The sequence below is a fragment of the Triticum dicoccoides genome, chromosome 4A (genome assembly GCF_002162155.2).
Source record: "Triticum dicoccoides isolate Atlit2015 ecotype Zavitan chromosome 4A, WEW_v2.0, whole genome shotgun sequence".
Lineage (NCBI taxonomy): Eukaryota > Viridiplantae > Streptophyta > Magnoliopsida > Poales > Poaceae > Triticum > Triticum dicoccoides.
This window is the reverse complement of record NC_041386.1, coordinates 144,035,088-144,047,792: the sequence shown is the minus strand read 5'-3', so window position 1 is coordinate 144,047,792 and position 12,705 is coordinate 144,035,088. Positions and strand designations below refer to the sequence as shown.

At 47.3% G+C, this 12,705-nt stretch overlaps 1 protein-coding gene across 2 annotated transcripts; it reads left to right on the top strand.

The window, feature by feature from the left end:
• The first annotated feature begins 7,443 nt into the window (after positions 1-7,443).
• LOC119285461 (probable protein phosphatase 2C 33) lies at positions 7,444-12,108 on the top strand. Of its 2 annotated transcripts, XM_037564740.1 has the most exons (7): positions 7,447-7,945; positions 8,044-8,215; positions 8,306-8,523; positions 8,613-8,720; positions 8,808-8,933; positions 9,034-9,278; positions 11,468-12,108. In XM_037564740.1, the coding sequence occupies exons 1-7, from the start codon at positions 7,736-7,738 to the stop codon at positions 11,688-11,690; spliced, it is 1,302 nt and encodes a 433-aa protein (XP_037420637.1). In that variant the 5' UTR covers positions 7,447-7,735; the 3' UTR covers positions 11,691-12,108. The 2 variants fall into 2 exon arrangements, with proteins under 2 accessions (XP_037420636.1, XP_037420637.1); XM_037564739.1 differs by having other exon boundaries at positions 7,444-7,945; positions 8,044-8,523.
• Positions 12,109-12,705: the final 597 nt, after the last annotated feature.

Sequence of the window (12,705 nt, the reverse complement as noted above, 5' to 3'; positions counted from 1 at the left end):
CCACGAAGGGTAACGGTTGCGCGAGTCCACACAGGGCTCCACCCAAGGGTAACGGTTGCGCGAGTCCACACAGGGCTCCACCCACGAAGGGTCCACGAAGAAGCAACCACCCACAAAGGGTCCACGAAGAAGCAACCTTGTCTATCCCACCATGGCCATCGCCCATACAGGACTTGCCTCACTAGCGGTAGATCTTCACGAAGTAGGCGATCTCCTTGCCCTTAAAAACTCCTTGGTTCAACTCCACAATCTTGTCGGAGGCTCCCAAGTGACACCTAGCCAATCTAGGAGACACCACTCTCCAAGAAGTAACAAATGGTGTGTAGGTAATGAACTCCTTGCTCTTGTGCTTCAAATGATAGTCTCCCCAACACTCAACTCTCTCTCATAGGATTTGGATTTAGTGGAAAGAAGATTTGAGTGGAAAGCAAGTTGGGAAGGCTAGAGATCAAGATTCATATGGTAGGAATGGAATATCTTGGTCTCAACACATGAGTAGGTGGTTCTCTCTCAGAACATATGAGTTGGAATGGTGTGTGTGTTCTGATGGCTCTCACTTCCAATGAAGAGGAGGTGGAGGGGTATATATAGCCTCCACACAAAATCCAACCGTTACACACAGTTTTCCAATCTCGGTGGGACCGAATCAACAAACTCGGTCGAACCGAAAATGTAAACCTAGTGACCGTTAGAGATTTTCGGTGGGACTGACATGCAACTCGGTAGGACCAATATGGTTAGGGTTTGGGCATAACGTAATCTCGGTGAGACCGATTACACAAACTCGGTGAGACCGAATTTGGTAATTAGCTAACCAGAGAGTTGGTCAGGCAAACTCGGTGGGACCGATTTGCTCTTTCGGTGAGACCGAGTGGAACTCGGTGAGACCGAAAAGTTACAAAAGGGAAACACTGAGTTTACATTGCAATCTCGGTGGGACCGATTCGCTCTTTCGGTGAGACCGAAAAGTTACAAAAGGGAAACAGAGAGTTTGCAATCCCATCTCGGTGAGACCGAGATCCTTATCGGTAGAACCGAATTGCTAGGGTTTGGCAGTGGCTAATGACAAGTGAAACTCGGTGGCGCCGGATAGGAAGAATCGGTAGGACCGAGTTTGGCTTAGGGTTTAGGTCATATGTGGATATGGGAAAGTAGTTGAGGGTTTTGGAGCATATCACTAAGCACATGAAGCAAGAGGCTCATTAAGCAACACCTCATCCCTCCTTGATAGTATTGGCTTTTCCTATGGACTCAATGTGATCTTGGATCACTAAAATATAAAATGAAGAGTCTTGAGCTTTTGAGCTTGAGCCAATCCTTTGTCCTTAGCATTTTGAGGGTTCCACTTTCACATCCATGCCATGCCAATCATTGAGCTTTCCTGAAATAATCATCTTGGAATAGCATTAGCTCAATGAGCTATATGTTGTTATGAATTACCAAAACCACCTAGGGATAGTTGCACTTTCATTAACCAAAACCTGTGTCTTCGAGTGAAGACTATGAGAGCGAATCTTGTCCAGAGTCGGACAAGTCAGCTTTGCTTGTAGCCCAAGTAAAGTTGCCATGTGAGTTTGAAATCTAACCGTTGGAACACGTGTCAGTTCCTTAGTGACCTAGGGTCATTTCGGACAAATCAGGTCAGGTTGCCTAGTGGCTATAAATAGCCCACCCCCTACAACCATAAACGGCTGGCTGCTCAGAGTTAGAGTACGGCTTTTGTCGTTTGAGAGCAACCCACCTTGAAGCCTTTGAGAGAGAATTCCTTGCGAGGATAAAGCCCTAACCACCCAGATCCAAAGAGTGTTAGGCATCACTTAAGTCTTCTTGTCTGTGTGATCTGAAGACTTATTACACTTGAGGACTGTGAATCCTCCAGCCGGTTAGGCGTCGCGTTCAGAGCATCCAAGAGACATTGTGGACTGCCGGTGAACGAAGTCTATGAAGGTTTGGGAGTCTACCTTGAAGACTTACCAGAGTGATTGGGCGAGGTCTGTGTGACCTTAGCTCAAGGAGAATACGGTGAGGACTGGGTGTCCTGAGCTGTGTGTTCAGGACTGGGTGTCCGGGACTGTGTGTCCTCAGGTTTAAATACCTAGCCACCCTAACCAGACGTACAGTTGTCACAACAACTGGAACTGGTCCAACAAATCATTGTCTTCAACGAGTCACTGGTTTCATCCTTCCCTTCCCTTTACTTACTGTTGGTCCTTGTGAAGTCATTGTATGATTGCACTATCTTTTGTCTTCACTAAGTGACTGCGTGTTCTGTTTGGCTTCATAATATCTTCCTACCTGATCCTCACTACATTGCTGCTATTAGTCATTGCGCTTTCACTTAATTGAATACTTGACTATGGTTTGCCTAGTGTAGTCTACCTTCCGCTGCATGGTAATAGGTTTATTTCTATCATTTGTCTTCGAAACTTCCACGTTTTGAAGACTTTCATAAAAATTGCCTATTCACCCCCCCTCTAGTCGATATAATGCACTTTCAATATAGCATCATGTCTTGACCATATCACATCACAACATGCCCTGCAAAAACAAGTTAGACTTCCTCTACTTTGTTGTTGCAAGTTTTAAGTGGCTGCTACGGGCTGAGCAAGAACCGTTCTTACCTACGCATCAGAACCACAACGATAGTTCGTCAAGTTAGTGTTGTTTTAACCTTCTCAAGGACCGGGCGTAGCCACACTCGGTTCAACTAAAGTTGGAGAAACTGACACCCGCCAGCCACCTGTGTGCAAAGCACGTCGGTAGAACCAGTCTCGCGTAAGTGTACGCGTAATGTCGGTCCAGGCTGCTTCATCCAACAATACCGCCAAACCAAAGTATGACATGCTGGTAAGCAGTATGACTTGTATCGCTCACAACTCACTTGTGTTCTACTCGTGCATATAACATCAATGCATAAAACCTGGCTCAGATGCCACAGTTTGGAAACGTAGTAATTTCAAAAAAATTCCTACGCACATGCAAGATCATGGTGATGCATAGCAACGAGAGGGAAGAGTATCGTCCATGTACCCTCGTAGACCGTAAGCGGAAGCGTTAGCACAACGCGGTTGGTGTAGTCGTACGTCTTCACGATCCAACCGATCCAAGTACCGAACGCATGGCACCTCCGAGTTCAGCACACGTTCAGCTCGATGACGTCCCTTGAAATCCGATCCAGCCGAGCTTTGAGGGAGAGTTCCGTCAGCACGACGGCGTGGTGATTATGTTGATGGTCTACCATTGCAGGGCTTCGCCTAAGCACCGCTACGATATTATCAAGGTGGACTATGGTGGAGAGGGGCACCGCACACGGCTAAAAGATCCAAGAGATCAATTGTTGTCTCTATGGGGTGCCCCCTGGCCACGTATATAAAGGAGTGGAGGGGGGGGGGAGAGGGCCGGCCCCTATGGCGCGCCCTGGAGGAGTCCTACTCCCACCGTGAGTAGGATTCCTCCCCTTCCAAGTAGTAGGAGTGGGAGACAAGGAAGGGGAAGAGGGAAGAGAAGGAAGGAGGGGGCGCCGCCCCTCCCCCTAGTCCAATTCGGACTAGTCATTGGAGGGGCGCGCGGCCTGCCTCTCTCTCTCCCCTAAAACCCAATAAGGCCCATATACTTCTTCCCCCGTATTCCCGTAACTCCCCGGTACTTCGAAAAATACCCGAACCACTCGGAACCTTTCCGATGTCCGAATATAGTCGTCCAATATATCAATCTTTATGTTTCGACCATTTCGAGACTCCTCGTCATGTCCCCGATCTCATCCGGGACTCCGAACTACCTTCGGTACATCAAAACACATAAACTCATAATATAACTGTCATCGAACTTTAAGCGTGCGGACCCTACGGGTTCGAGAACTATGTAGACATGACCGAGATACGTCTTCGGTAAATAACTAATAACGGAACCTGGATGCTCATATTGGCTCCTACATATTCTACGGAGATCTTTATCGGTCAAACCGCATAACAACATACGTCGTTCCCTTTGTCATCGGTATGTTACTTGCCCGAGATTCGATCGTCGGTATCTCAATATCTAGTTCAATCTCGTTACCGTCAAGTCTCTTTACTCATTCCGTAATACATCATCCCGCAACTAACTCATTAATTGCAATGCTTGCAAGGCTTAAGTGATGTGTATTACCGAGTGGGCCCAGAGATACCTCTCCGACAATCGGAGTGACAAATCCTAATCTCGAAATACACCAACCCAACAAGTACCTTCGGAGACACCTGTAGAGCACCTTTATAATCACCCAATTACGTTGTGATGTTTGGTAGCACACAAAGTGTTCCTCCGGTAAACGGGAGTTGCATAATCTCATAGTCGCAGGAACATGTATAAGTCATGTAGAAAGCAATAGCAACAAACTAAACGATCAAGTGCTAAGCTAACGGAATGGGTCAAGTCAATCACATCATTATCCTAATGATGTGATCCCGTTAATCAAATGACAACTCTTTGTCTATGGCTAGCAAAACATAACCATCTTTGATCAACGAGCTAGTCAAGTAGAGGCATACTAGTGACACTCTGTTTGTCTATGTATTCACACATGTATCATGTTTCCGATTAATACAATTCTAGCATGAATAATAAAAATTTACCATGATATAAGGAAATAAATAATACCTTTATTATTGCCTCTAGGGCATATTTCCTTCAATAATATATCGGTAATACCTGATATTACCCGATATTCACCGAAACCCTTCGGGTGACCCCGAAACGCTTTCGGATCCTCTCAAAACTATTCTAAATATTAATGAAACAATTCCACAAATATATTATCATCACTCCTGTCCTACTAACACTCAAAATATCATGATTTCCTTAAGTTTGTGACCCCGTAGGTTCGGTAACTCATAGACATGAACGAAACAGTTCATTCAATGACCGGCAGCAGGACCGTGGAAGTCCATATCGGTCCCTATGAGTACATGAATGATATTCGAGTGAATCTTAGGTTATCATGTGATGTTCCCTTTGCTTCGCGATACTTTACAAAACCCGCTTTGCATTGGTTATCCTCCTGAGTCATCACCATGCTCACTATACCATTGCCCCCGTTACCGGTTTTGTTCTTCTTTCTCATTAATGTGTTCCGGCATCCCCGTGACATAGTCACCTATCTCTGGCCATACGATGATGGATGTAGTCACACCGAGAGGCCCCTAAGAATATCTCCCCATTGTTGGAGGAGCAAATCCCACTCTTGAGCTATCCGTCCACTTGTCAAACTTTCCGATGAACTTGTAAGTTGTCGTTATGATCATCATGTTACATGTGACGTTTGAGAAACCCCAAAGCCCACCGCATGGTAAGAAGTGACCATGATACTCTCATGGTCTAAGGAGCAAAATCACACGTTAACACTCCGTGTTATTACAATTGAATACAGACGATATTAACTCAATTCAAAACAAACAAGTTTGGGTCGATTCAATATGATCATTTTTCCAACGTCATAATCTCAATGCTGTTTTAGGACTACAGTTACACTTAATGCTATCCCAAGGTCCGGAAAACATGATCACCCACAACCATACCTGGCCATGGGAAGCCCAGCCCGGCCAGCCCGAAAAAGCCCGACCCGGTCCGGCCCGACGCTGCTCCCGGGCCGGGCTCGGGCCGGGCTCGGGCCTAGATTTTGAGCCCGATGGCCGGGCCGGGCCAGGCCCGGGCCCGTCTTTTTGCACTTTTCTGAAGGTCGGGCCGGGTCGGCATGGAGACCGACGGGCTTTTACATGTTCGGGCCGGGCTTGGGCCCAGAAAACAGGCCCGATGGTCGGGCCGGGCCGGGCTCGGGCCTAGGTTTTTTGCGTCGGGCTTGGCTAGGCCCGGCCCGAGGTATGGCCAGGTATACTCACAACACTTGAGTTAGTCCCAGAGGCAAGACTAGGAACCTTTTATTTAACCATTTATCATTCCACACGTGCATATGAGTTTTCCACTGAATCACATATTCTAGGATCATAGCAGTTAGCATGAAATATAAACTCTTAGTTGTGAATATCGAAATATAATAATACAAATATTGTTGCCTCTAGGGCATATTTCCAACAGTTACACCCTCTTTTTGGATGTGGTGGTAAGATGTAACAATAGTAGTTATGATGAAGTTGTTTTGCCTTTTGGGTATATGATGGTGCATGCATAAGTTTTTTTTTGTTCCATGTGTAGTGTATTCCTTTGCTTGTTGCTTGAATTGTTACTCTTTTGTCAATGCTAGGTGAAGTGGTATGTGGTGTAGAGAGGAAATGTTCTAGGGGTTTACAGTTCATGACAAACAACCAAGAATAAGTGCCTCATTACACAGTCAACTTCTTCAAAGGGTCTAAGAGTAGATAGAAGGCACAGTATGCTTATTCCAAGTTTGTGCTCAAATGGAAAAGCAATGTTGAAGCAGTCAAGTCTCATGTTCAGTTTGGGCCGTGTGAGATGATTGTAACACGGTTTTATTTACGTGATTGTTCTGATAGTATGTAAGGTATATATGATAAGATCATCACATGGGGTACAAAGTAAGCAGACCTGGCCAAATTTACGCAACCAAATATCACGCAGTCCATCAACACAAGTATTTGAATGTCCCGGGTGAGACACATATGAAGGAGAAAAAAGATACAAGCAACCAAACATGCTCATAGTAGATTGATGACCATACCTAAACTATAGCTGGCCAAATGGGTCGGGCTAACCAGGCCGACCCGTGAGCACGCCGGCACGGCCCGCCATGGGCCAGACATGGCACGGGCTAAATGGGCCGGGCCCGGCACGCGGCATGCCCTGGGCCATGCTTGGGCTGCTAGCCTGAGCACGCGGGCCGGCACGACACGATCCAATTATGTTTTTTTATACATCTATATATGACTCAACAGGTAAAAATAGGCTAAAAATGCCCAATGCGTCAAATAGCAGACGAACTAGCGGGCCTGGCTATTAGTCGTGCCGTCACGGGTCGTGTCGTGCCAGGCACGTTTACCGCGGGCCGAGCCGTGCCGACCCGTTTGGCCCGGTATGGCCTGAACAACAAAATATGTATATGCACCCTATTCAGAAAACAGAAGAAGTATATTTAGCGAGAATCTGACGATTTGCAATAATAGCACATGGGTCCATGACTTCACACCAAAACCATCGATGGTCAACATGACATCCAGTTTAGCCGGCAACATGGTTCCGCAGAGAAAAAAGACATACACACTCGACGGTACGACAAGCGGAGCAAATCCAGGCAGACACATGTTTCTTAATCTAAAGCTGTAAACCACCATTGACCTCCTATAGCTAAGCTAATCAGCACTAGTCCTAGGTAGCCCAACTGGGCTAGCCATCCCACTACTCTTTATTTATTTATAAAAAGCTTGCAAGTACTCTTCATTTTAGTAAGTTTTTTTTAGCTTGAATAATTTGGACCAAACCAAACCTCCCACTATTTCTCTAAATCATAATACTCTACTCCTCTCCACCTTGTCACTCTAGAGTCGGCGGACTTCCTCTGTCCCTTCTGCCTTTACTCCCTTCACCGAATTCCCCAAACCCCAGCTCGCCGCCGCCCGCATTGCGACGCCGGCCCGGGAATACGAGGACCCGTCGCGTCGTCTCAGATCCAGCTCGGAGCCTTCCCCGCCGGGGCCGCCGACCAGAGCTTTTCCCCGCAAGAAATGGCGCCATTCGAGCGGGTTCTTGGGAAGACGCTTCTTCGCTAGGACCGCAGCAGGGGGCTGTGATGGAGAGCGCCTCCAATGAGGAGACGCTGCCCCCGGCGCTGCCTCTGGCGACGCTGATCGGCCGCGAGCTCCGCGGCGGCGGCTCCGAGCGCCCGCTCGTGCGGTACGGCCACTCCGGCTTCGCCAAGCGCGGCGAGGACTACTTCCTGGTCAAGCCCGACTGCCTCCGCGTCCCCGGCGACCCTTCCTCGGCCTTTTCCGTCTTCGCCGTACGCGCACTGTCTTATTCGCAGGCCCCCTTTTGTTTTTTCTCTCTCGGGTTCGGCCATGTGAGGGCGTGTTTGTTTCTCGGATCTGCTGATTGTAGGTGTTCGACGGCCACAATGGCGTGTCGGCGGCGGTGTTCAGCAAGGAGCACTTGCTCGACGACGTGATGAGCGCCGTGCCGCAGGGTATCAGCCGCGAGGACTGGCTGCAGGTGCTGCCGCGCGCGCTTGTGGCAGGCTTCGTCAAGACAGATATTGACTTCCAGCGCAAGGGTGAGACTCAGAGAGAGGTCCTTGCAATGCCATTATATTCCCCGGCGAATCTCATCACTAAGATGTTGTTAACTCTGGGAATTGGTGCAGGGGAAATGTCAGGGACGACGGCGACGTTGGTCGTCATCGATGGGTTCACCGTGACTGTGGCGTCAGTCGGAGACTCCAGGTGCATCCTTGACACTCAAGGTGGTGTGGTCTCTCTGCTAACCGTTGACCACAGGCTAGAGGAGAATGTAGAGGAGCGGGAGCGTGTCACGGCGAGTGGAGGGGAGGTCAGCCGGCTGAACCTTTGCGGTGGGCAGCAGGTACGGCTCTACTGGGATCAGTTTGGGGATGCAACTGCATATTTGGATATAAACTTTGGGGGTAAATTGTTATGTTTATTTTTATATAGGTTGGCCCTCTCCGATGCTGGCCAGGTGGACTGTGCCTTTCAAGATCAATTGGGGATACCGATGTTGGGGAGTTCATCGTGCCAATTCCACATGTCAAGCAAGTGAAGGTGAATTTTGGAAGTTTGATCAAATGCCATGAGCGTACCTTATTCTAGTGTATCTTGACTGACATGTGTGTTTTGGGTTTGCCATAGCTCTCTAGTGCTGGAGGAAGGCTAATAATTGCATCAGATGGAATATGGGATGCAGTGTCCTCAGAGATTGCAGCGCAGGCGTGCAGAGGCTTGCCTGCAGAATTGGCCGCAAAGCTTGTTGTTAAGGTCAGTATGCATTTCACTGCAGTTGTTAAATTGTCCCATACTTTCTGCAGTATGCTTGATTGTCTTGACCATCTAACTGAGATCAATTTTGCTTGTACAGCAAGCTCTAAAGACAACTGGATTGAAAGATGATACAACTTGTGTAGTTGTTGATATCATCCCATCTGATCATTGTTCAACACCGCCACCATCGTCTCCAAAGCAAAATCAGAACAAGTTGAGGTTTCTTCTTTTTGGTAGGAGGTCCCATAGCTCTGTTGGAAAGCTTGGTGACAAAAAGAAGTCTGCTTCATTTGGATTTGTGGAGGAATTATTTGAAGAAGGCTCTGCATTGTTGGAAGAAAGGCATGTTCTTATTTTTCTCTTACACTTCATATTGTTTTATATACTATGCATATCAGTAAAGTACATGTTTTTTAGTCGTGCATTTATTTGTCATATGTGAATTTTGTGTTTGTCATTGGATAATTTCCTTTTGCTTCACTTTTATCTCCTTATCCCTGGTTTAGTTTGATGATATACAATACATCTTTTGGATGGTGAAGAACAAGTGGTTGTATCCACCCCCTAACTGAACGTTTCTGGATTAGCACTGGTAGTCTTTTTTTTTTGGGCGTCAGTTGTTCAATCATCTGTAGCTACTGTATTTAATATTTCATGAAAAGTAGTAAAGCAACATTGCACAAGCTCTCCATGAATTGGTCTTATGTACCATGTCCTGGGTACCAGACATGCCTTTATGTTTGGTGCTGTTGAATTACTGGACCTATTTTTCCACTCTCTTGGTTAGGTGCATATAGCTGGTGTACTTGCCAGATATGTATTCACGCAAAATGGTGGCTGTTTTCTGTTCTTTGTGGTGGCATTGTCCATTTCTCTTGTGGTGGCATCGTCCTTTAAACATTACTTACATATGCCGTCTAGTTGAAAATTAGAATGTAGACCAAGGTCAAAAGAGCCAAGTAATACACGAAAAATATTTTGCTCGTCACATTCTGACTGGAGATGGACAACGAGGATTTTGAGATGACTTCTATTTGTGTAGTCATTTATTGAGTTGTTGTGCTTCTTCTAGTAACGGAACATAGGTAATGTTAGAATATCACCTTTGTTAGTTTGCATTTCTCTTGCAGTAGTACTTCTTTAGACTAGTAGGTGGTCTGGAAAGATAGGATTCTTATCTTGTATGCCGCTACAGCGCCTGAATACGGACCCTACGTTTCTCATTGTCAGTAGAAGATCAGGTTTTCAAGAATGGTTAGCACTGGAATGAGCAAACTTCATCTGCCGCTAGGAGCATCTCACTTTGGCTCTTCCATATACAATCTGCTTTTTTTTAGAAAAGGAGGAGGACCCCCGGCCTCTGCATCTGGGCGATGCATACGGCCACTTTATTAGTTATTCTCACAAGACCTTACAAAGTCATACAACAGTAAGACTAAAGCCACCATCTAAGCAACAACTGTCGCTACTCCTATCCAATTGATGAAGGGGCGCTGATAGTCTGGGCCTAATACCAAACATACATCGCAGCCAAACCTAAACATCTAAGACCTGAGGTCCCAACCAGGACGCCTGCCGGGTATGGGGCACCTACCAGTCCGGCGCACTTCTCAACCAGGACGCCTGCCGGGTATGAGGCCGCCGCATCCACCTGCCTCCAGTCCATCTTCAGTGCTGTACTGCTACACCACCTTGCCCGGTCTCTCTGCCATCGACGCCACCACGACGCCTGATAACGTCACCCTCCTGCGCGAGTCCCACGCCACACATCGGGCGCCGAGTCTCCACTGCGCCACGCCGCCGAGAATCGTCACCATTAATGTGCAGGATGAATCACCGCTCCACCAATTATTCCGTCCACTGGTCCCTCGAGCCCGTGTACACCTCCAAGAATGACGCCCCAAGAGGTAAACGACACAATAATGCCGCCGTCATCCGATCTACTGATCTAGGGTTTCCCCCGGAGGTAGCAGATAGTGGCTTGGAACTTCTCAACAGCGATGCCTTCAACAAGGGAACGACACCAAATAGTGCCGCCATCGCCGGCCTCGGCAGCAACCGCGAGCAGGTCTTCACCCAGATCTGTTCCAATGGCCTCCATCAAGCGTCTTGTGCACGGATCGTCCACCACCGCGGCCGCCGCCCGTCGCGAGTCCACAGCCGCCGACACAGTCCTCCGACGTCCGGGGCCGCCGCCCCGGGATCCAACCCTCGCTGGCCGCCGAGTCCTGCTGCCGCACGCCCGATGCGCATCGGACCGGGATGCTGCCGGCCGCTACCAGGCCCCGACCAGATCTGGGAAGAGGAATCAACCTCCACCGCAGCATCTAGCCATATACAATCTGCTGTATAATAAATTAATGGCCTCAGTCATTACATGCTTCTCTTATCAGTTTGTCCACTTGGCTGTTGAGATATATTGCTGATTGACATTTTGTTTGTTTGAGGAATGCCATCTGGTATTCTACTTCACCGTGTTCATTTTAAGCCTTTTGACAGCATAGTAACATCTTGTCCCCTGGCTTTTGCAGGTTGGGTAGGAATTCCCTGTCAAAAGCAAATTTGCCCCCATTTCGCTGTGCGATCTGTCAAGTGGACCAAGTGCCATTCGAAGATTTAATAACAGATAATGGGGGAGGTTACTGCTCTGCCCCGTCAACACCATCGAGCTGTCCTTATCTTTGTTCCGGTTGTAGAAAAAAGAAGGATGCAATGGAAGGTAAAAGATCTAATCGCTCGACTGCATGCACTTGAAAGTACCAGTAGCACTGACTGGTGCTCGTCCATGAGAACTAGTATTCTGGTTCAGTTTTTCTGCTCTATGTGAAGAGAGGAGAGAATAAACTGTTTGTCACTGGATCGAAGAATTATTTGGGTGAAACTAACTGTGTTCTGGCCTGAACTGAACAAATTGGGCCACTAACAAGCTTGTTGTCTATCAGGAGCGCTGATGAAATTTCCATTTGCTCTGAGAAGATGGCTCCCAGAAATTCAGCACTAGGTTTTTCTGTGTACCTTAGCCTGTGAAGTGAAATGACTAGCTTAAAACTGTTTCAGGAAGCGACGGCAAAGCTCCTCGTTGCTGCTCTGAAATGTACCTTGTATGGAACCGAACTGACTAATGTTTGATGCTATCCTTATCGAAGCTACTACTGCATTCTGGGTTGGTTTTTGTTGCGCTTGTCATGTAATTTCACTACTAAATCTGATCAGCAGGGAGACAACGGCGCAACTTGTCTGGCGGTAAGATAAAACTCTTGACTGGAGATTGATTGATCTCATAATCCAAATGATGTACAATTGTTTCCCGCTGTGTTCTGATGACTGTGGATCCTCTGACATTTAGGAGGCAAGTTAGGTAGGTACAATGGCCTTCATGTTTAAAATAGAGAAGGCAAGTCAGAGAGATGACGCTGCTCACATATATACTAACTTCCCTTGAGTCAGAGGATCTCGTTCCGACTGCAAGGTGAGGATAACAGAAAGCATACTACGAATATTGACATATGGTAGATCGCTTTCTTCCTTTTTGTTGAAGTGCCCGTTCCTGGCCTTGAGCGCTGAAGCATCCAAATATCGTCATGTTAATTTATAGAGCTGCCGCTGCCAGCTATGCCCATATCAGCAAAGAATTACAGGCTTACTTCCTTGAGCTGTTTTTTTTCAAACCTAGTTCCCTCAGCTGTTCTTTTTGAGCAAATAAAGAACTGTAATCTAAACAGGGAAGTCCCAAACCCTATTTGGCGCCTGGCGCCGGTGACGGTACAAC